This window comes from Pleurodeles waltl, chromosome 7 (genome assembly GCF_031143425.1).
Source record: "Pleurodeles waltl isolate 20211129_DDA chromosome 7, aPleWal1.hap1.20221129, whole genome shotgun sequence".
Lineage (NCBI taxonomy): Eukaryota > Metazoa > Chordata > Amphibia > Caudata > Salamandridae > Pleurodeles > Pleurodeles waltl.
In genome coordinates, this window is record NC_090446.1 from 1,376,340,974 (window position 1) to 1,376,365,898 (window position 24,925).

Genomic DNA, 24,925 nt, shown 5'->3' on the forward strand with positions numbered 1-24,925 from the left:
GTACACCCTGTGGTCTGCATCCATTACATAAGGCTCCCTAGTGTTAGCGAGTGAACCCACACATTGAACTCATAATTAAAATGTGAGGAGACCTATATAGTGTCTCCCTCGCCTCCGCCATTTACACACACCAACCCCTGGATACACACCCTACTCTATGCACTTTGTCAATTGCTCTTTCTTTAGGCATACGAGAACCTGTTATCAATAAAACATGCTGGCCATAAGGCAAGTTAAGTTTGAAGGATAAAAACTTATTTAAAACCATTCATAATACTGTTAACTATTTTGGTCATTAAAACCTTTTTCTATAAATGTGCATCAAGCTGTAAGCATGTCTGAATGTAAAGATATGTAAACTATGCCAGTGTACTTAAAACATTGCGTTATCCACCTACAGCGGATCTTTGCATAAGCCAGAAATGTAAATAAATGCGTAACCAACGTATACAGCAGTATTCTAAAGGTATATCACAGTTTTCTGACACATCAAGAAATTAAGGGGGTAGTATCATTGAACTAATTAGTAGTGCCAACAGGTGTTTGAAACCCCATAAGCATTCAAGCTCTGTGCCTACATCATGTTATCTTAATGGAGGTTTTGAAACATTTGTCAGTGTTGGAGCATAGGCCCAGGAGTTTGGTGATGTTCTTACAGAAATTCTGCACATGCCAAATTTATTCTAGCTTACACGATGCAGAGGTATAATATTTTTCACTGAGCAGAAAACTATGGCTTGCTGTTGAGGAATGGTTCTGGTTTTGTTTATGTGGGATTTTATCAATACAAATCATTGGTTTTCTTTCATATCATGTTAATGGCAGGCAACCCAATAAGTATCTAGGTGGTTGGTGGCCATGCAGAAGTATAATCTCTTGGAAGAATGTGCACTTACCAAAAAGGAGGTTGTGGAATATTATGTACCCAAACTGGATACTAAATCAGAAGATAACGCACTAAAGTAAGATAAGCACTAATGGTGGTGTTGTCCACATGCCAGGAAACTCTTAATGAAACGTAATAGTAATGTGCAGCTGTATATTTATTGAATTTTCCTGAAATTAAAAAAGGTATGTCTTGGAAGGTTGACTGCGAGTTATGGGAGTGCAGGTGGTTTTAGAATGGTTGGTGCTACAATTCAGTTGGGGTGAGGTAGGTGTACTAGGCACTTGATTGGGGCGAGTGAGTCCTACTTTTTGCCTTGGAGAAATTATACTAAACTTTGCTTATGAAGACCATCTTGGAAGGGGAATACATTTTGATTAAAAAAATACAAATGCTAGAATATTATAATCACATAAAAACTGGTTGGTTCAGAGAGGTAACTGCTCAATCCCACAAAGTCTTCACATGGCTGTGGCCATGGAATTAGATTGTTATAGAGCAATAGCAAACTATAAGGCCCTGCTGTATCATCCAACGTATTGTCACATTAATGAGTCCTTTAGTAATCATGAGATTAGCATTGCTAGCATCAGGAAGAATCTTTAATGGGTGAAGAAGCATGTAGTAAAGATAGACAGGAACAGGTATTTGAAAGAATGACAGGAGCTCGAAAACTATTTAAAAGCTGCTGCCATCAGAAGAAGGGAGCAAGTAAGCCTCCGTGCAGGTACTTAAACCTAAAGATGTTGCTCAGGGTAGTGCAGATTTTTTTGAAAATTAAAAGACTGTTGAAAAATGAACCATGGTTATAATACAGTTACTAAGTTTATTGGTTTGGATGGTACTTGAGGTGTGGATTTAAAAGAGAGAAAGACAGGTGAGATAACAAAGCTAAACGGAGAGGTGACACAAAGTTGAAACGCTGAACAGCCCCAACTACAAACAATGTGTTCCTGCCATCTCTCACTAAGAGTGGTACCAGGTTGGCCTTTAGGTAGTTCACGATTATCGGGTGAATATTTGGTCATAGGGTGATGTTACTTTACTGTTCATTGGATACTGTTCATGGAACAAACACTGTCGACAGAGCCACTTATCCCATTCAGTGTTCCATGTTAATTAGTTTGTGCCCTGAGGATTCAATGGATAAATTGGGAGTGCCGTGCAGAGCTTTTGCAGGAACACTGTTCCCACAATTGTAAATGAGGATTGGCTGGGCACCAGGTTTTGTGTTTCACAGCTCAGGGTGAGAGGATTAATGCTACTGGGATCTGCTTGGGCGGGTGAAGGTTCCCCTGCCCTTCAGCTGCTGTTTTTGCCTTGCTTAGAAGTTATTACCCCAGGCCATACCCTATGTACTAAAGCAAGATTTGCACATAAAGGTGATTGTTTTCCTGAATATGTGTGACCTGTTTGAGTTCAGTCTAGCCACATGACCTGGACATCATTCCTCAGGACACATTTAGATTAACTTCTGTCTAGTAACCAGCAAGATGGTTGCTGCAAAACAGTTAATGAATATAGGATTTCTGGAACAGGTTGACGCACAACCCAAATACAATTATGGATCGCATTCAGGTTAAGAATGGTTTAAGGAGAGATGCACAGACACACTTAACCATCTCATGTGTAGGGTAACGGGGTGGGACAGTGAGGATTTGGGTGTTCAATGAGCAATGGGGCTAGACTTTCATCACAACTTTCTGCCTCTTGCTATTACTAGATACAACCAGTAGAATACCTCTAGAGGCGGACCATTATTTTTTCTACATGCATGCACATACATACGAACACACACACAAAAGAATGCATTCAGTCCTAAGCAACTAATAACTTTCATCTATGGTACAATTCCTTGGGTCTGCATTTAATAGAGCCAAAAAAAACGAGCACTTCAATGCTAGTACACAACCATAGACTCACTTACAAATAAGGATACAAAATATGTTTTTCTCTCTACAAATATCAGACTACTTTTAAAAAATAAAAGTCAGATGAAGCACACGCTGCTATTGAACTGAATGATCTCACTATGAAAGAGATTGGGCATGTATAATCATCTACATGTGAGTGGTGTCCTTTTGTTAAAGTATATGCAGAAGACACTGCCTATGCCCATGCACACAGGTCAAGTAGAACATACTCTACATTGTTTGTAAAGGGTGGGGGAGGGGGGGGCTTATGATTTGCTGTGAATACACCGATTATAGATGACTGATGTAACCAGATGTCCCAGAACCCAAGTTGGGGCTGCTTGTGTGTTTTTGTTTTCTTATCTTTTGGCATGCTCGCTATGTAGTGGTTTTAAATACATAGAGATGGCAATATACTTCAGCTGTAGTGCTTAAGTTTCAGTAAAGTCTATCTCTGACAAAACTATTGTAAAATGTTAATAAGGAGATATTCAAAAGAAGAAAAAATTATATGCAAGGAGGACAGGATGAAAAGGCATTTACAAAACCACAGACAATAATGCATATGAGTAGTTAGGGATGTAAAACAAGAGAATAGTGCAGAGACAAACAAGGATAGGCAAAAAGAAAAAAAACAGCTGGACACAAAGTGCTATGGTGATAAGCTTGAAGGATAAAACATCAACTTATAAAGGTTGCCAGGCTTGGCAATAAAGAAAAATGTGTGTTTATAAGTCACACAGAAGAGTAAAAAACACAAGAGTGCACACACAATCTGTATATAAAGTCAAACAGAAAAGTAGACATACCAGAGCAGTTGTAGCCATTCAACACTCCATCTAGGATATCCTTTGTGGTATGCTGGAACACCTCTTGCTGACTGGATGTCTCTCCAAATACATGGTCAAACATAAACTTCAAATCCTTGCACTTGCGCTTGGGGCCTTCGTGGTTACGCAGTCCTGCAAAGACCGAAGCTTGATCGGACTCCTCTGGGTCAAACACCAACATGCTACGATCAACCACCTGCACCACCGCCTGCTGATTGCCCTCCTGCTCACGATGATTTGGAGGCCGCACCCTTACCACTACAGAGACGTTTCCCTCTGAGGGGTTCAAGTCTTCAGGAGCCGCCATGCCACAGCCACACACACACACAGAGGAAGCTGGGAAAAGGAGAGGGAGACAATCCAACATTAGTCAGATGCTAGCTCAAAATCTTCTGAAGTCCCACAGTAATTTTAACTTGAGCGTCTCCATAGTGCTTTCCCTTCCAATCCCGTAAAGTTGATAAATACATACTTTTGCCAACAACCACCTTTGTGCAGCAGTATTATTAATCAGGTGATACCAGAATTAATGCTAAATCACTCAGGGTACAGCACTATACTTCTGTGCAGAAAAAGAAAATTGAATGGAACACCTCTTAATCACAAAGTAGGGCTGCCATGTTTTTCTAACCATAGTACAAAACACTTCTCTGAGGAGTGTCCGATGGTAATGTGGTGCACGCGACAAGCTTTCAAATATTGACACGGACAAATGATCTTGAGATGTTCTGCATTTTTCACCTGTCCAGCTCTATCTCAGCTTTCGATATGGTGCAAGTATGTTTTCTTCCAAGCATGGCTACATCTGATTGTCGTATGGAGGACATTAGCATTTAAGAGGCTTCAATCAGTGTTATAGAGAAGTATTTCCATTTAATTGTGAATAAATTGTCGAATTATTCTATTGCACAATGTTGGTTGCCATCAGCCACCTCTTTCGTTTTTCTCATTTTATTGATTCTTATGATAACATCCTGATGGAAGAGCACATGTTCATATTTTGAAATATTTAAGGATGCCTCGAATACTCCACACCATTACTTATATATGTGGCAGTTTCAAGCAAAGCAGACAAGACCAAAATGAGTGCCACAAAAGTGCTTTACTAGGAACAGGTAACAAGATGAAAACCAAAATCTAGTGTGTAAATGTCTAATAAACAATTGCCTTAGGAACCAAGTAAGAGTGGTCTATATGTAAAACATAGAAAGGAGTTCCAATAATTAGTAGTAAGACAGAAGACAAAATTAATTAGGAATATAGAAAAGCATCACCGAGAATCAGTGAAGATTAATCAACTTTATACAGTATTTCTATCACGTGACCAAATTGTCAAGAACACTCCTATGTGGACATATTATGGGTCAAAGAGACCATGTAACAGATACCTTGAATATTTGGAGAGAGGTGATATTTTAATTATATTTTATTTAAAATGTTACACAGTACAAACCTTGAAGACGCTTAGGGCAAGGTATTTATTGGTGTTTACACACTGCAAACCCAGCTGCGTAGCAATGAAGTACTTTACATTATGAGGGGACAAGAAGAGTTTTGGGAGAGGTGTGGACATTAAATGGACATGGTTACATGTTTTAATTACATAACTGTAGTCTACATTTACAATTACATTTCACATATTTATACTTTTATTTATAGGGACACTGTGATCTATTCAAAATCTCACAACTTTCAGTCAAGTTCCATGACTAGGATTCCCTATATCTCAAAGTCACCATCTCCTTCTCAATGGACAGATGGGTATCTGAACCTATTTATACCGGGGAAGGCTGACAGTAATACAGAATACTGCCAAGAAATGAATTCTACAGATTGTTTAATCTGTGTTGCTTGCGTGACATAACCTTACTGCCAAAAGTCCCAGTCTGTTAAATCTTGATAACCCAGATAGCTCTGTCAGAGACCTAGGTTTTTAAGACCTATATAACTTGAAGATGTGCATAACCAGAGGGCATGTCAGCTATCAGAGGCCTGGATTTGTTAAATCTGCGTAACCCAAAGGACAAGTTCAGTATCAGATGCCTGGTTCTTTAAGATTATCTGCAAACTTCTGGATTTCTTTGCTTTCCAAATGCAATTTTTTATGACTGAGGCCTTAGCCTGTAAGTTATTTGTACACTTAAGGAGAATAATGCTGCAGAAGCTAGATCCTGGAAAGTATCTCAGACAGAGAGATAGCTCAGCCTGTAAGATTTATGTAACCTGGAAAATAATTGTGCACTATAACCTGTAATATACCTGCACCCTTTTTGGTTTAAGCACGAATTTATAAGATCTGTAAGATAACTTTGTTGTCAGACACAACTTGACTAGGGCATATACAGAAGATTTGCCAAAGGGCTATTACAAGATAGTCTGGTAATGCCACTGCACCAGAGTAATACAGAGAAGTACATTGTGATATAAAAAGTGTTTGACACAATCTTTTCAAGGTGCTTTCTGCAAGAAATTCACTCTCAACCCCTCCAAAGCTTAGTCGTCCTTGGCTTTATAGTTTGGGACAGGTACTTTCAATTATGCATTTGATTTCCTGTTCTAACTTGGAACTGAAAGCCTGATCTTCGAAAGAAAATAAAAATAAATAAATATACAATTACATATGAGGTAGCTTTGATCTAATGTCAGAAAAGACAGACCCGTAGGTTTTGTCTAAATAAAAGTGAACAGGACGCCACCTTGTGCGGGATCGTCCTGATAGTATGTCCTTTTCCCTGCAAACCTTTACATTCCTTTTCCAAAAAGCATCCTCGCCTAGGAATTCCAGTAAAGGGCGAAGAGTTAAAAAGCATCAATTCCGTCTCATCCTCTTCTGTTTTATGAGATCCTCAGAGACAGCCCCCTGGCACCAAAAGGAACTTGCCCACCTCTAAACTCTTTAGAATTACCAATAAGCTACTGCAGAAATAAGTCCCTTGACTATTTGTTCACTACAACAGCATGGAGACTTTTAAAGATGTTCCAATTATTGTGTTTAAATATCACATTGCTTGTCACCAAAACATTCGGCTACAACAAAAATGCATATGACATAGTCACACTGAATTGTCCAGAAAAATATCCTATGCAACCATTTTGCCTCTCAGCTATTATTCGATTACTCACTTCCATACATACGGCGCGTAATCAAAACGCCATTAGCTTTAGTACTGATAACGGACATGCTAATCCATTCCTTATCCGCTATTGATTCATTGCCCCATTGGCCATGCCATCATACATACAAATGCCAGCCAGTGTGTTTTATACCATCTTCACTGTTTCTTCTATCATCTCGAGAAGGAAATGGCCAACCAATTCCACAATGACCTCTGTATTACTCTACCTCATTTTGCATTTTAATGAAACCTTGAGACATGCTGGGCAGATACACATTATCCTCTGAGAATGTTCTTCTTTATTGCTTCTCCACCACAGACTAAGGTATCACCTAATATTCACAACCTTTAAAACCAACAGGACTGCACTCCTCCACAAATGGTAATAAAATACCCCAACTCAAAATCTTGAGGCCAAGAAATAGACACATTATCCTTGGCTCAGGACAAGGCAAAACCTGCCAGCTCCTAGGACCTCATGGTCTATTTTTGATCTTACGATCCACAATCTGCAGGTTCTACAATCTATTTCTCCTTGCAGACCTGGCAATCATCGCTTTCTGTGAATGACTGCATCACACTACTCACATTAAATCACCAATACCCATGAACACTTGCTACATTAATCCATGCTCTACCTCCATCCTCTGCCATCACATCTTCGCCCCAGTCCCTCTCTGCTTTGCTTAATCTAATTTGCTCCTGGCATTCATGACCACTTCACCAGAAAGGTTCTTTGTTTTAAGGAAATGTGCTAATCTCTACACCAATGACATCCAAACATTTTTCACATTTCCATTTTTCTCACACCCGCCAGCAGTCAGACATGCTGGATTGTCTCAAGCCCAATGACAAGATGAAAGCATTATGATCCCTTTTGCGGACTTATCCAAAATGGAAGGCTAATACTTTCATTCCTCTACTACACTGGCCTCTATCTTATCTAAATATCTTCCCTTGTGATTTAGTGACGCTGCTGCCTGGTCACTTTACTCCTACTGTACAAATGAAGCCTTTCATCACCACTACTGCTCCTACTGCAGCTCGCTATTAAATGTATCAAAGATACAACCATTCATCAGACTTCATACAGCCGAAGCACTGTTAATTGTCTAGTAATCGGCAAATGAAACAGTCTATTGGTAGGCCTCCTCAATATTTATGTGCACCATTGGACAAGTTCTTAAATTTTGCTAAAAGAACACTTTAAAATCACACCAGGTACACGCCTATCTCATCCCTCTGCCGTAAAGCAGGCATGCTCTCTGTTAAGAGCAGTGTCTTCTATAGACCACCAGAACACTTATTTAAAGCTGTTCGTTGCTCACATGGTAACCCTCTTGCTACTCTGACCCACAATAATCATACACAACTTATTTTCTAATAACTAGAATCTTTGGCCTCCCCAGACTCTACTTCATGGTGGCTCACTTCCTGTGTCATCCCTCAATCCACAACTTTCAACAAACCTAAAGAATTATTTCTAGGCACTATAAGGCAATTGGTGAATTCTGCCTATTATAGCCCTCAAACATATAGACATACATTTCAGTCCATTTTGTTGCTATAGACCACCACCGTCAATTTGTAAAGCTTTTCTAATCTACATGTTTAAGCTAATTAATTAATACATACATATAAAGGATGGATGATTCTTTCATATAAATACCATGACTTGTAAATTATTTTTGTCCAAAGCCTGTAAAATCTGTCTCACTTAATGGATAGATTTCTTGTTAGATGCGTACACCTGTAAGATAGAGCTGCATCCTCCTGACAGATACATCTGTTTTCAAAAGACTGAACTTCCAAAATCTGTGTAACCTGCGCAATAGTTTTGATTGAGCTTTTAGGAACTCTGTATTCTGAAGAACAGCTGTGATTTCAGAGGCCAAAGCATTCACAATCCAACCCCAGGGAGTACTTTGCTGCTAACTGCATAAACCTGTAAAAATCTCTGTACAATAGTTCAACTGTCACAGGACTGAGCCTGTAAATATTGTGTAACCGTGGCAATTGCTTTGATCTCAGATGAGTGACTCTGCTAGTTTTCCGTTACCTAAAAAGACTGCTCTGCTGCTATATTAGCCTATGACATGCATAACCTATGACATTTGATTCAGGAAAATATATAGTCTGAGTAATAGCTCTCTGAATTAACAGAAATAAAGTTCTAATACCTGCTTCACTCCATGCACAGAGAGGCTAATATTTTGGGAAATTCCACACCAATTACAAGTACTATGGATCGTTTTCTCTTGTTTCCCCTCTTTGGTGCATCATACACGTCATGAAGTGGAAGCTTGTTAACTGTACACCCTACTTAAAAGATGGCAGTGTGTAACTGTTAAACACAGATCAAAGTGAAAAAAAAAAATGCAACATGTGATTAAAACAATATGCTCGAGTGAAAACAATGAGAAACAAATTAGAAATATCTTATTAACTATTCATTCATGTGTTTTTCTAAAAGTGGTGGTTTAGTGGGTAACAATTTTGAAATATGATTAATCCATTAAAACGGTTAAAAACTCCTAAAACTCCTTCAGCTGGTCTCCAATACTGGGCATGTCCGACTTGAAAAATAACTGACAGTTCATTATAATGCCTCTAGACAAACATTAAATATTATGAAGTTTATAGACGATTGCATCACCTGTGCCCACCAGAATATTACACTATCCAACACTTCTCAAACAATATTTTACTCGACTTCGCCACATGCTCTCAAACACCTATACTCTGCCACATACTGTGCCCACAAACACCTCTCGCTGTGGCATCCAGCTACTGAAGTGTGCGTCTTATTCTTGTCAGCAAGCCTAGACGCTTTTGTCATCTCTTTAGAACTATAATACACGAGTATCATTAAATTGTTAACAATAAGAAATGCTTAGAAATGTCCCCATGTAAAGAAGTTAAACATCTTTTTTAAGCATCTTATTGACCGTCTGCGACTTTTCCTAATTAACATTTTAATTATTTGTGCCTATTTCTTAAAACTTTGAAAAGGCGTTAGTTCTCACTTATTAATTTTATCACTTTTTATTTCAAACGAATTGCTTTTCTCGTGTTTCTTTTAAAATATTTGCTGAATGCGTGATTGAGAGCTACTGGTTGGTGATAGTTACAGCTTTAGCAGAATGCGGGAAGTATTTGTTAAACATACACTAATGACTAATTAGCAAAGCTTTACTCGTCAATAATTCAACTCACTCCTCACACAGCCGTCACTTACAAAACAGAAAACGGTACGCAAACCTTTTTGGACTCAGATGTGTACGACACAACATCAAGCGATACCCCCATTCCACACACTCATCACACGTACAAATGCTCAGAAACAGAATTTTAGAAAAAACATAGATATTTCACTCGCACTCACAACTTCAGACACAGCATAGCACCAAGGTCATATAGTTGGCAATGCACCCTGCCAAACAACTGATAACTGTTCTCCTAGAATAATGGCAATATAAAAAACCTCACAACTGTAAAGGCCACTTGCCCTGACACAAAATACACGTCCTAAAGATTCAGACATAAAAGGACTAGTTGTTTCTTATTCAAAACAGTAGGAACCATCACACCGAAAAGAAGATACGACAAACAATATCACTCTATCGCAGTTCTGGTCAGAGAGAAAACTCAGAACGATGCGGCTCATCCAGTGCTTAATTTGTAAATAAAAACGTGCCGGTGACCAAAGCTGTCCTCTGAAACATACAGCTGCTGCAATTAAATGTACCAGCACGGAATACTGAGTCAGGTAAACCTAAAGCCAATTCGGGCCTCTTTAATCCATTTAAAGCCACTCGCTGTTCCTTCAGCTCACTTTTTCACCTGTCTGCTTTCTCCTGTTGTGACGCTTTTTCGTTTTTCTTTTCCTCCATCTAATATGTGTATTTTGCTCAGAGTAAATGCTTGAGGCGGAAAAATAAGTGCCAGTGCCCAACAACGGAAACCACCAAGACAAATTAAACACTGGGCTCATCAAATGCAGACTTCCAAGAATGCTACAAGGCTATACAAATGGCAGAAGTGCACATTACAAACACTAATCGCATTAAAAACATACTTCTGTAGTGAATAGTGTCAGTCTGTAATTTCTGCACAACGACATCTAAGGCACGAGCTTGTATTGCATCACATTTCTGTAACTGGACAGACTGCTTTGTTGTTTAGAAATTAAATATTTTGTGTAGCCACAATAATAGCACCATTCTCTAAAGGGCAAAGGCAGTTATTCACCAAGCTATTTGCAACTATGGGTTAAATTTACATCCACAAACAGACAAACCTATGAAATCACGTATTTGTGCATTTGCAAAATACATTTTAAAGTGATCTTTTCCTTTATGAATGCAAATTCACTTTTGCCATTTGTTAGACCTGACAGCCTCCTCATCTGCATACTGAATGGATCACCCTGGGCAGGAAGGGTGCATGGGCTCTCTCTTACAGTGGCCTGCCTAACACAAAGGATTGATAAACCCCCTACAAACACACACACAAAAAAAGGATCCTGGCAGACTACTAGGCTGAAAGGTGAACGTCTGCACTTCAAAACCACTTTTTGAAGTTTCCCCCACTTCAAAGGCACTTTTGGGTATATATACTGGGTCTATAACCTAACCAAAATCAAACACTTCTGGATCTACACCTGACACTGTCAGAGGGACTGTCTGGCTGCCCAAAAGACTCATTTGGACTGGTTTGCTGAGAAGGACTGCTGTCCTGCTTGTTGCCCTGCTGCCCTCTGACTCTGCCTTCCCCACAAGTGCTCTCCAAGGGATTGGATTGAGCTTGCCTCCAGTTCACAAGTCTCAGGGCCACAAAGACTTCACCCCAGAGAAGAAAATCCATGTGAGTCAGAAAAATCAATAACGCCTGCAGAAATCGATGCATCGCATGCCTCGTGGTGGAAAAATTGCTACATCGCCTACCAGATTGACGCAGCGCCTGCTCCTTGTACCAGCACATCAAAGATTTTCAACGCATCATTCCTGGGCGTCAAAATATCCCTGCATTGCAGTGGGGAACCAATGCTGCGCATCACCTTGCAGCGTGGAAAGAGGACGCATCAGCTGCGCTGCACCTGAAAAATCAGACGCAGTGCCTTATTTTTCAACGCAACTGCGTCGTTATTTCTGACGTATGCCAGGTACTGTGTGGTACAAGGATATAACCACTTATTCTTAAGGACTGAGACTAATTTAAACCTTTAAAAAGGGATATCTCGACATATGCATATTCGACTCTTGCCATTTTAATCTTATTTTATTCAGATAAATATCTATTTTTCTAAACTGGTGTGGAGCACTTTTTGTGGTGTTTTCACTGTGTTACTGTAGGAGTTATTGCATAAATACTTTACACGTTGTCTTCTAAGTTTAACCTGCCTGCTCTGTGCCAAGTTACCAGAGGATGGGCACGGGATTATATGGATTGTGTTGTGACTTACCTTGACTAGGATTGTGGTCTCTACTTGGATAGGGTGCACACCTCTGCCAAATAGAGATCTCAATTTCTAACAGCATTCTAAGTGAATTTTCACTTGTTTGCTTGAGTTATATAACCACAGTATGGTGTAATACTGTGCATGAGTAGATTTTCTCTAGGGGGTGGTAGTGGACCTTCCAGGGATGGAATTCCCTAGAAAGTGTGTGCTTGCCAACTACTCAAAAGCTTGTGCAAAGTTTAAAACTTCTCAACATGTCACTGAATCATTTGGATAGTAATTCCTGTCAAGAGCAGAAGTAAACCTGTATCCAGGATGAGGAGAACGCACCCAAACCTAAAGTTTCCATTCAGGGAGCCAATAGGGAAGACAGTGGAAACTGGGCCCTCAACATGATGATTAAGGTAATTTGCTACTGAGGTCAGTCCCACCATGGCTCTCCAAATTGGGCCAAGTACACCTTTTCAGGTGTCGAGTCACAGGGTAGGGAAGAAAAGCAGCCAAATGCTTCTCAGTTAGTGTGGAGGACAAAAGCTCAACGCTCCAGTCAACCAGACAGAGTCATGTGTTGCAGAGCACACTGCATACTTTGTGGTTAAAAGATAGCACTTTAATATCACACACTGTAATTAGGGTTCTCAGTTACAGAACTCTAATCTTAATTGCAATCTTCAATGAGAGGCTAAACCTCTTTGGTACCCTCTCCCTGCCATCAGTTTACTAATTTCTAGAGCCCACATTGAACAGCATGAGCATAAGCACTGATTAGGCACAGATGTAATGTAATCAAAAGTGAGTCACTTTCTACATGCTCAAATCAGTTCAAACTGTCATGGCAGCAACCTCACTTGCAAAATGACAACTGGGTGAATTCAGCTCAGAAGGCTCATATCTTTTTGGGACTCACATGCTGGTGATTTTGAACTTTGACACTTTAACACTGCTATTTAATGCCAGGTGCCTCTGCTCTGACCCTAAACACATCAAATTTGGCTTAAAACATGACTGGCATATTTAACTATAAGGCCATAGTTTCTGGTTCAGAAATACACCCATAGCATGGAAAGTTAAATGCCACTTGTGGACTGCAGCACCTATTGTTCTACCCACTGCAGTGGCAGTGACTACATGGCTTCAGGCCTCCATGTGGGGCCTAGGAGTAGCAGGCTAAACCTTGTTGTGAAGACCAGTCAAAATCACCTTTTTGACAGGTTGGAAAACCTGATTTTGAATATTAAGTCACAAAGTAAGGTGAATGTTATTTAAGCATGGAACATGTATGAAATTAGGAATGGCAAGTTTTCCCAGTGGCTAGGCCTAAAACAATGTTGTCTCTGGTCAGTCTGTAGCTGGTCTACAGAAAAAGTCAAAGTATAGATTATATACTTTAATCTATAACTTTTGATCTGTACCAGTTTCAGACTCCATTCCAACTCAGATCTAATTGTAAAGTCGGGCTTCTCTTAAATATATCGGCAATGTAACTTTTAGAAAGTTACCCTTACCTTCACTGAAGCTGTGGAAGGCTAGTTTGCATTACCTTTAAATCAACTGCCCAGTCTGCCCTTTGACAGAAATAGGTGTTAAAGAAGTGTGAAAACTGCTCCGAGAGCAGAGACAATGCCCTAGCAGAAAGACTAATTGGGGTAGGCTAAGGAGTCAATTACCTTCAAAGGGACCTTCCCTGTCAAAAGCAAATGTTAAATGACACATGGAAAGCTCCAGCTTTTGTACCCATACTCAGGCTGGCACCAAACCCAGAGGCAGAAAAGCTGCCCCCCCTTCCCCCCAAAACAATTTTGAGTGACCACGGAGTAGAGGACCACTTATTACCCTGGCTTCGTCTCTCGGTGGGCAGACAGGCTCTGCACAAGGGGAGAAGGGACTCTCCATCTTGGAGTTTGAGGGGAAGGACATTGTGGGATTGTCTGCAGCAGTGCATACACCAAGAGTTGAAAAAGTAGGAAGGGTTTCCCCATTGCACATTTATGCCATTCGTTAGGGGGTGCCCAAGAATCTATCCCACCCACTGGATGGTAAACGCTACAAAACAAGACCCTCATTGAGTCTTATTCAAAACACTTTCTGGACCTGTGGAAGATTAGAAGAAGACTGGACCTGTTGTCTGGGAACTGAGATAAGCCCTAAAAGACTGGACTTGCTGCCTCTTGTACCAAGGTCACATAAGTAGACTGCATGGGTCGAGGTAGTTTTTAGTACAGGGCAGCGTAGGGCAGCTTTTAGGGTTCAGGGTGTGGGGGAAGGGGTTCGAGAGTTTTTAGGGCAGGGTAGATTTTAGGGCGGTGGGTCGGGTAGTTTTTAAAGAGAGGGTGGGGTCATTTTTTTAAGGTTTAGGGCAGGGTCGTTTTTAGGAGAGGGAGGGATAGTTCTTAGGACAGGGTGAGGTCGTTTTTTAGGATAGGGTAAATTTTAGGGTTCAGGGCGGGGTAGTTTTTAGAATAGGGTAGGTTTTAGGACAGGGCAGCTTTTGGGTCAGGGTAGTTTTTAGGACAGGGTAGTTTTTAGGGTGGGCTCGAGGGAGTTGTATCAACAAAGCATGCGTGGTAAAGACGCAGTCGTGCTTCTGAGTGGTTCTGTCATACAACCATATGTACCAGGACAAGTAATATTTACTGAATGGTAATTTCACGAAAGCTATGGCATCACTGAAACCCTAGTTGGCCTTCTGAAGTACACTGCCTCTCACAGTTCAAGGTAGAGTGTCTCTGGCAAAAATGGTAATGCTAACCAGTTTGTTACACTTCTTCCAGAATCTACTACTCAACATACCCCGATCTACCTTTCATGCTTTGCACTCCAGTTTAGGGTCCTTTATCTGGAACAAGGGTAGACGCTGAGTAGCACTCTGTAAATTACAACTCCCCATAACGAAGGGCGGCTTGGGCACCCATAACTTTGAACATTATTATTTGGCAGCACATCTACAATGGCCTACATATTGGTTGAAGGGACGATACACTGAAGAAGTGAGCCCTCTCGTCCCTGCAAAGGCGCAAGAAGAGATGCAACACATCTTTTTGCCTCAAGCGTTCCTCTCGCCAATGGCGAATAGTTTTCTGAGGATCGCATTCGAAACCTTTCACCGTAGCCTGAAATGTATTCTGAAGATGCTGCTTCATTCACCAGATATACCACTGCGATCAATAGCCACCTTCTGCGAGATGCTGGGTGAACTGGGGCTGAACACATCGTCAGAGGTGGGTGTGGGTACACCGAGCACTCTATTTCAGGAGCGCACACTCTTAACATGAGCATCAGCAGGGTAGTATGGGTTACCTGCAAGACACGTCCTAGCAAACGTGCATCTGGTAGCGGAAGTGCTCGCCTATGGGGCATCACCGACAAAGAACCGGACCCCCACCCGCTAGTACATTTGTTATATAGGATGGGTGAAAGGGGCAAACTAATATCACAGCTAACCCGAGAGTTTGCGCATACTATGCGGGACCCCTTAGTTGCAACTTGTAAAGAATGGGAGAGAGATGTGGGCAAAGAATTCACCATTAAAGAATGAGAGACAGCTCTAGAGTACCCCAGGCAAGTGTAGCACAATGCGAAGTTTCACTATATTCAACCTAACATTCCGTCCCTCACGCCTGCTTCTCTCTCTTGCATGTTTGGCCCACGAGGCTATCGCCCGGGACATCTTGTTTGGGGTCAAGGGCAACAAGTTTTTATGTTTACTTTGTCCTTGGGACAAGTAGGCCCAACCCCCTGCAGCACAAACCCTTTGGCTGCCTGTTTACAGAGAGTTGAACTCTCTGCAGTTGAGGTAATGTATTTCCAAAGGATAATGCTGTATGAACTTGTATTTATGGTTCATTATTTGAAAGCCTTCATTATTAGGGTGCGTTCTGTAAATAAATGTTTTAAGGTCACACTTCACTACTGACGTTGGTTCCAGTACAAAAAAAAAAAAACGTGTACACACATGTTTGAAAAGTTTAGGCTAAGAGGCTAAGTATAATGCTCCCAGAATGCTCTCTGATTATATGCAAATGAAGTGTCATTTAGTAAAATGTGTTGATGCATGCTAGTATTTCCCAAAAATATTTCTAATGGAAAATCAGTGTAACCATTTTCAACACGATTATGGGAAGCATGAAAATAAACAAACACTGACAAAGCCAACTGATCTGACATATTTTAGTTTCATCAATGCGTGTCTTGTTTTGACATGGCTTTTGTAACACTTTATTGTTGTGGGAGCTACCAGGCCCTCAACATTGTAACAAACATTGGCAAAACCCCCCCAAAAAGTTTTTGAACTCTTAAAGCACACGTTGCCACCAGCGGCATAACAAAGGCCCCGCAGCCGCCCTCCAGGGGGGCCCGTCAGCACAGCACCTGCCCTGAGTGAGTCTGGAGAGGGGGCTCCTCCATGTTCTTTGCAAAGGGGCACCCTCCAGTTTTGTTACGTCACTGATTGCCACTGTAGTTCCTGACACTGAACAAAACTACTTTGTGTGGCAATATGCTCCTTGTGGAAGAGCAGAATGCGATCACTCACAGTAAAGCCAGCCGAAAGAGAGAGAAATAGAAGTTTAATAAAACCAAAATGTCTTTGTTAACACCAGACCTAATTAAGGACCAAGACCCACATGTAGGTAGCTTTTTGCATGTCGCAAACAGCGACTTTCGCTGTTTGCGACGTGCAAAAAGCACATTGCGATGCACAAACCCAGTTTTGCGATTCAGTAACCTGGTTACCGAATCACAAAACGGGTTTGCGACTCGCAATTAGTAAGGGGTGTTCCCTTCCTAATTGCAACTCGCAGTGCAATGTAGGATTGTTTTGTGACCGCGAAAGCGGGCGCAAACCAATCGCAGTTTGCACCCATTTCAAATGGGTGCTAACACTTTCGCAAAAGGGAAGGGATCCCCATGGGACCCCTTTCCCATTGTGAATGTCACTGTAAACATTTTTTCAGAGCAAGCAGTGGTCCTGTGGACCACTGCCTGCTCTGAAAAAATGAAACAAAAACGTTTCATTTTTCGTTTTTGTTATGCATCTCGTTTTCCTTTAAGGAAAACGGGCTGCATTACAAAAAAAACTGCTTTATTGAAAAGCAGTCACAGACATGGTGGTCTGCTGTCTCCAGCAGGCCACCATTCGTGAGGGGGTCGCAAATTGCGACCCACCTCATGATTATTCATGATGTGGGCATTTGCGAAGCCCTTGCGAATCACAGATGGTGTCAAGGACACCATCCTACATTCGGATTTGCGACTCGCAATTTGCAGGTCGCAAATCTGAACCTACCTACTTGTGGCCCCAAATTCTTAAAGAAAGTCACAAAAGTGCACCCATGGTATATGTCGTACCCCTATAAAATATTTGTGAACTGTATTTTAGCGTGGGTAAATACGATGTGTAGATTTGCTCATGTGAAAATCTATTGAGCATTTGCAAATTCATTTTCCCTCCAGCCACTTTCTTCCCAACCCTGGAAGAAGTTCTAATTCTGCCATTGTCAGGAGTAAATGTCCAACCTTTCTTATTATGGGAAAATATTAGAGTGAAGCTGGTAAAAATCTTTAAAACATGCAGGTTAGTAGGTTTGCAGACTCAAAGGCCTTCCAGCCCTGGAACTATTGCTTACTGCTTCCTCCAGCCCCAGTATGCAGATCTGCAGAAAGGTGGCAAAATAAGCAAATTTCTACAGTAGGGATTGAAACTCCAAGTATTCAAGCCCTACTATGGTAGTAGCCCTGGCATAATCAGAGAGGCTATTAATTGCTGCCATAATTTGTCGCCACACTACATGGCACCAAAGGGACAAGTAGATCTTTTTACAGGACAAGTAGATTTGAGAAGCAACCTGTCCCCTGGACAAGTAGATATTTTAATAAATTCCACACCCCTGGGGTTACTGGGCGTTATGACTGGGGCTCGCTACTTGGTCTCTTCCGCAATTCACCGGTGCCAAGGCCAGCAACAGATTTGTCAACCTGGCGCTACTAGTGGGCTGTAGTCTTATAACTATGCATTGGAAATCCCAGGTGCTACCCAGTACATCCTACTGGCGAGCAGCGACACTCAAGTGGGGCTGTGTGGAAACAGTAGCCTTGAGACGAAAAGAAAGCAGAGGCCTTCAGAAATATCCTATAGCTGCAGATTGGGAAACATTGTTACTTGAACTAGACACTCATTAACACCTAATGCCACTCCAGACGATACCCGAAGGACATTTTTCAATTAGCAAGTCCATATACACTCCACGATGATACACGTGAAGGCCACCCCACCCAACATACTACCACAGATTGGGTTAAAAACATGATTTTGGACTTAGCCCGAGATTCGAACCAGGTTGTAGTGAAATTGCAACTGTACGACGAAAGTAAAAGGCTCATAACATGATGGTTTACTTGTTGCTATACTCTTTATGCATGTTAAAGATATGGATTGTTTACTCCTGCACATCCTATTTTGTATATGATGGGATTTATACATATCACAATGAATGACGATCCTTACTTGTATTCTGTAGTATGTTGCAGTACCACTCAATAAAAATGGTTAAATAAAAAAACATTTTTGTGCACACATGGGGTCAGCGAGTCGTACAAAGGGATCAAGGAGGTTAATGGGTGAGGTCAACCACCCACCGGACACTGGTCAAGCATTTTCAAAAGAAAACAAAAGGAGAACCAGGATTATTAATACCCATCACAAAGTTTAGGCAGCCTTAGTGTAAGCAGACCATAAAGTGGAGAAAGAGAACCTCACTTAAGAATGACTGTCGCGGCGTTGTTTCGAGGGTATCACCTGTCAAATCTTATATAAGTACACAGCATGTGTTTAGGCATGGCTTCAAAGAAAGCAAATGAGAAACCGATAAACACCGTATGCTAAAAAAGCAAAACTCCCTGAAAGCGGACTGTACACTTATACTGGCAATGACAAGCAGTCACATACTAATAGAAGTATTCTCACACCTCAGAGAGTATTCAGTTGCATATTACTGGAAGCATTAGTACACCTCCCACGTAATTGCATTGCACAGTACCAACGACACTGCAATACCAGTCAGAGTTGCAGACATACACTATCAGAACCAGTATTACATGTCATAGACTAGTAGTCATACGCTACCAATGGCACTCACACCTTTCACAAAATAGATGTAATACATTACAGGATTATCACGCTCCTCGCAGACTACCAGTCACACGAAAACAACTTCATAAACTTGAAGGAATGCCAACATTTCTGGCTAATAAGTAAACATGCTCCTTCAATTTTGTTTCTGGTGTAGTGGCTGGCCAAGTGGATGAATACAAGGATGAATGAGAGCAAGACTGAGAGACTGAGTTACTAAATTCATGCACTGATCGACGACCGACTGCCTGGATGGAAGCATCCAGACACTTTCAGCAGTAAGGCAAACGTATGGCTATTTCCATTGCACGTAGGCAGATATTATAATCTGTCCTCTGCCTTATTAGACTTTAAGAGTACATTTTCCCCATAAAGAAGGGAGTCCTTAATCAGACCCAGATATGGCCTAAAACATCTTTAAATTGTTCTGCTGGACAGTCTGGTAAAGCAATTAACCAGATGTCACAGGGTCACTTGTCAGGTCAAGATCGAGCTCAAATTTGTTATGAGAACGGACCATCGAGATAAACATTACAGCTGGTTGAGAAGTCTAAATATGACAGAAAATTAGAAAACCATAAAACCTAATTTAGTCTGTTGATATATTCCCGTTCCCTTCTACCATTACCTGCAGGGTTCTTTTTTAGATATAACCCCGTCTCTTCAAACTGTCTGCTTCTACTGCTGCAAAGTTCCCTTACCGCCCTGTAGTTCCTCCGTCCCCAGCAACAGCTTAATTCTTCCCGGAGGATGCCTTGCCCCGGCACCCCTCCGCCGCAGTCTCTTCCGGTTACCTAGGTTCAAAACACAGCGGCCTCGCGGCGCGCGCCTACCATTGGCTGTGCCTGCCGCGAACAGCACGCCGGGATACGGAGTCCACCGCGAGAAGTCTGTGCGTTACTGCCTTTTACGACAGGCACTAACGTCAGCATCGGCAATTCCGTTATTTGGGATTTCCAGCCCTGTGTTTCCAGCCGCGTAAATACCTCAATTTCGTGTTTTTGGGAATAGCCCCTTGAGTCATATAAGGTTGCGACAAGTTATTCACGCCTTTTAAGTGTGACTTGGTCAGGAGCAAAGCATTCTCTTTGAGCTGGGATGAGCGTGCCCGCTGTTGTGCAGGAACCTTCCCCGTGGACTCTGCAGGCGCTCGTAGGGGAGATAAGGAATGATGTCGCAAGTGAATAACGACATCCCGCTGCCTTTTTGTACAAAGGGAAACCATAAGGCAAGCGCTGGAATTGGGAGAACAAAATACTCCCAAAATCCATAAATTGGAGGTTACTGTGTGGCAGCGCAAAGGGGGGAGGCGTCCTAAGGGTCACAGTTCTCATAAACAGGTCTGGCACTCTAATTACACATTTATGTTTTTTAAACCGTGCCGTAAAGAAATTGGCCACAAACAGAAACGTGACAGTTAATATTTTCTGGCTTATTTACATGGTCACATAGGGTTCGGGCGCCTGCTGGGATAATGAGAACAGTAAGGAAACTCTGGTGGTTAATGTGCTTGCTGCAGAGGTCTGTGATTTTTCTAGTCACAGTTTTGACTCCTAAAGCAGCATAGAAGGTTAATTTGCCTGCTCCAAAACACATTGTGAACATGTATGTCACAGATTTGTATTTTATGTAGATATCTGTATTACTGCATTTGACACATCTAAAGTTGTCAAAAAGGGTTCCTTTGGGTGGAAATAAAAAGACTGGTTCAGAGTTTGACGGAGAGGGGTACTCCATCACAACGGAGTACCCTCGGCCACAAAACTGAAGGTCTGCCATCCATATTTACAGGCAGGCGGCTCTTTAATATGTCAGCAACATCAAATTGCTGTCACTGTGATGCACTCAAGGGTGTGAAATTCATATAGCCCAATGCACAGGATATATTGTTGGGGTCAACAACAATCAGTATTTATTTTTTTATCATTGGGGCAAGTAGGCCCAACCCCCTGCAGCACAAACCCTTTGGCTGCCATTTTACAGTACCACATTAAAGATCAGGTAAAGGAATTGTCTGCAGTTGAGATAATGTGTACATATGTCAATGCTATACAAAATTGTATTTAAGATTCAGGAATGCAAAGCCTTTATTATTAGGTTGAGAGTTGTAAATAAATGTTGTACGCTCTGACTGCACTACTGGCAGTGGTTCCAGTAAAAGAAAATGTACACATATTTGCGAAGTTTAAAATATGAGGCTACGTAGAAGGCTCTCTGATTAAATGTACATTTTTTTTTGCAGAAACTTGCATGCAAGATTGATTTTTTGCTTTCAAAATATAATGTTCACAAAAAATGCAATCCAGGGGGTGGGTGGGGGGGGGGGGGGGTGTAAACAGTTTGCCAAACTACTGTGAAATGTAGGTGCCATTTCTTCGAAGCATAATTTTGTGATATTTGCTCATGCTTGCAATAAATATTCATAATGGAATGTCTCTGTAACCAGTTTCAACGCATCAATGGGAAACATGAATATAAACAAGCATTGGCAAAGCCAATAGGTCCAACATTGGTGGTCAGTCTTTTGGTTTTGTAAGTGGGTGTCTGTTTTGACATGGCTTTTGTAAAACGTTATTGTTGTGGGAGCTGCTGGACCCTCACCATTGTAACAAATATTAGCAGAAAGCAAAAATATTTTTTTGTTGTAATGAGCACACATGGCCACAGTAGTTCCTGTCACTGAACAAAACTACTTGTGTGTCGGTATGCTCCCAGTGAAAGAGCAGATTGCAATCATTGTAAAGTAATGTAACATGAATTTATAGCACATGGAGCTTGTCACATGTAAGTGTACCCAGGCGCTGAGCAGGAGCGAGTTCTGCAAGTAGGATCAGTCACAGTGAAGTCTGCCGATAGATGGGTAGGGAGAGATATAATTTTAATAAAACAAAAGTTCTTGGTTAATTCCAGACCTAAATAGGACACAATTCTTAAAGAAGGTCACTAAAGTTCACCCATGGTATATGTTGTTGCATTAGTGCAGATTTGTGTATTTCAGGAATTCACAAGAATTCACAGAAGTAGACCAAGAAATCATATTCCTAGAAAATATTTGTGGAGTGTATTTTAGAACAAGCAAATATTCAGTTGTAGATTTGCTCATGCAAAAACATGTTGAGCGTTTACAAGTTCACTTTCTCTTTAACCACTCATTTCCCAACCCTGGAAGACATTTTACTTCTGACCCTTGTCAGTAGTAAATTTATAACCTTTCTCAATATGGGAAAAGAATAAAGGACAGCCAGTGAAAACCCTTAAAACATGCAAGTTAATAGGTTTGCACAGACTAAAGAAGGCATTCAAGCCTTGGAAATATTGCTTACCAACACCTCCCGCCCCAGTATGTAGATATGCGGAAAGGTGGCAAAATAAAGAAACTGCTATTATTCAAGCCCTAGTACGAGCCCTGGCATAACCAGAGAGGCTATTGTCAGAGCTCTAATATGAGACTGCTGTCATAATGTGTTGCCACACTACATGGCACCAAGGGGCAAGTAGATTTTTCTACAGGACAGGTAGATGTATGAAGCAACCTGTCCCATGGACAATTAGAAATTTTGTTAAATCCCACTGTGCCCTGATGTTTAACTTTGCAGAAAACCCAATAAAATTATGTTTAAAACAAAAAGTATGTCAGTGACAGGGAGTACTCCATCTGCATCGCTGGCATATTCCTCCGACAAGTTAATGGAGTAAGGACCATGCTAGGTTTGTCAATTCGACCTCTCATCCAATTTAGTGTGGCGGTCGAATGGCCAGTTTTTCCTCTCCCTTAGCACAAAGAAAAATGTGGCACTGAGGGACAATAAAAACACTTTGTGACTCCCACACCATGGTATACAACGCCCACGGTGTAGGGGTTTATTTATTTTGTTTTTATCAAAAACAAAATCTCGCTTGGGGATTTTGTTTTTGAAAAAATAAAAACGATTTAAAGGTTTGACAGACTGGACCATCATTTTGACAGTGCATCTGTCAAACGTTTAGTACACTAACAGGACCTACTGGTTCCTATCAGTGTTAAGAGACATTTCTAAATCTGGAGTATGGTATATGCCATCAGGGCAGAGTAAATAACATACTCCGGAATCTAAATCAGGCCCAAAGCCTTATTAGTCCATTCAATTCCAACCACTACATATGTTTTAGATCCTGACTTAGTGTACTCTTTGCATATAATGCCTACTAGTAAGGATAATTTGTAACTCCTGCAACTTACCACTCTCAGTATCCTATGTAAAACCTCTGTACATTGATTAACACAACTGTCTGGTATTACTTTCTGTTAGACTTGGCAGCTCTTGGTGTGGTTTCCCTGTACCCTTTTGCTTCTGACCTCCTGTTTTTGGATCCTGTGCTGTAATTCGTGTTTGCTGGTTTTGATACTCTGGGCACTTTACCACTGCTAAAATGGAAGCACTCTCTGTCTAAATGATATTGGTAATTGCTTTTCCATGATTGGCATATTTGATTTACTAATAAGTCCCTAGTAAAGTGCACTAGAGGTGCCCAGGGCCTGTAAATCAAATGCTACCAGTGGGACTGCAGCACTGATTGTGCCACCCACATGAGTAGCCCTGTAAACATGTCTCAGGCCTTCCACTGCAGTGTCTGTATGTGCAGTTTTAAACTGCCAGATTGACCTGGTAGGTGGGCTCAAACCTTCCCTTTCTCTACATGTAAGTCGCCCCTAAGGTAGGCCTTAGGTAACCCCATGAGCACAGTGCAGTGTATTTAAAAGGTAGGGAATGTACTGGTGTGTTTTACATGTCCTGATAGTGAAATACTGCCAAATCCGGTTTGTTTTCACTATTGCCAGGCCTATCTCTCCCATAGGTTGACATGGGAATTGCCTTTAAATATCTTTTAAGTGCAGTTTCCCATTAGGAGCAGATAGAGATAAAGAGTTTGAGGTTTATGAACTCACAATTTAAAAATACATCTTTTGGTAAAGTTGGTTTTTAGACTGTTTGAAAATGCCACTTTTAGAAGCTGGTGAACCTTAGGTGAAAATCCACACACCGGAGCTGAGCGGCAGAAAAATCGACGCAGTGCCTGCACTGCGGCTGAAAAATTGACACAGTGGCAGTTAAAATTGATGCATTGCCAGCTCAGCGCAGATTCATTGCAGCTGTGCGTCTGGATTTTCCACGCATCATCCATTGGCGTCAAAAGCTTCAACATCACTGCACGGATCTGAGGCTGCTTGTCCGGAAACCGACGCATCACTTCCCCAGCAGAGAAAGAATCAACACACTTGAAGATCAGAGTACATTTCAGTGACCTGTAGCATAACTCAATGGTCTTTTCTGTCACCATCATTTTCAGCATCTCTATGAGGTTTCTTGGCATGTCCCTGATCAAGAATATCAAGATCCATCAGTATGTGCATGATATGCCGCTGTACTTGGAAGATCTCATGTGGTAGAAGTATTGAATACTTAGGTAACTGCCTCTCCATTGTTGGGTGTGAAAGGCCTACATGAAGCCTAACCTCTGATAATAAAGTTTATCCTGACTTGGGGGTCTCAAATCTTTGGTGTAATAAGAGCTACTTGTGTTCAGTGAAAATCATCGCAAGCTACTAATTTTA

General features: G+C 41.3%; 1 protein-coding gene across 2 annotated transcripts in view; it reads right to left on the bottom strand.

Annotated features, from left to right (window-relative positions):
* LOC138246348 (kinesin-like protein KIF18B) overlaps window positions 1-20,132 on the bottom strand; it is a 184,680-nt gene extending 164,548 nt beyond the window's left edge. The window contains exons 1-2 of one of the 2 annotated variants that reach the window (XM_069200862.1): window positions 20,034-20,132; window positions 3,609-3,965 (exon numbers count right to left, since the gene is read on the bottom strand). In XM_069200862.1, coding sequence (XP_069056963.1) covers window positions 3,609-3,936 — 328 coding nt within the window. In that variant the 5' untranslated portion in view covers window positions 3,937-3,965; window positions 20,034-20,132. Of the gene's footprint in view, window positions 1-3,608; window positions 3,966-19,960 lie in introns of both variants that reach the window. The other variant, XM_069200861.1, reaches the window with a different exon arrangement.
* Window positions 20,133-24,925: the final 4,793 nt, after the last annotated feature.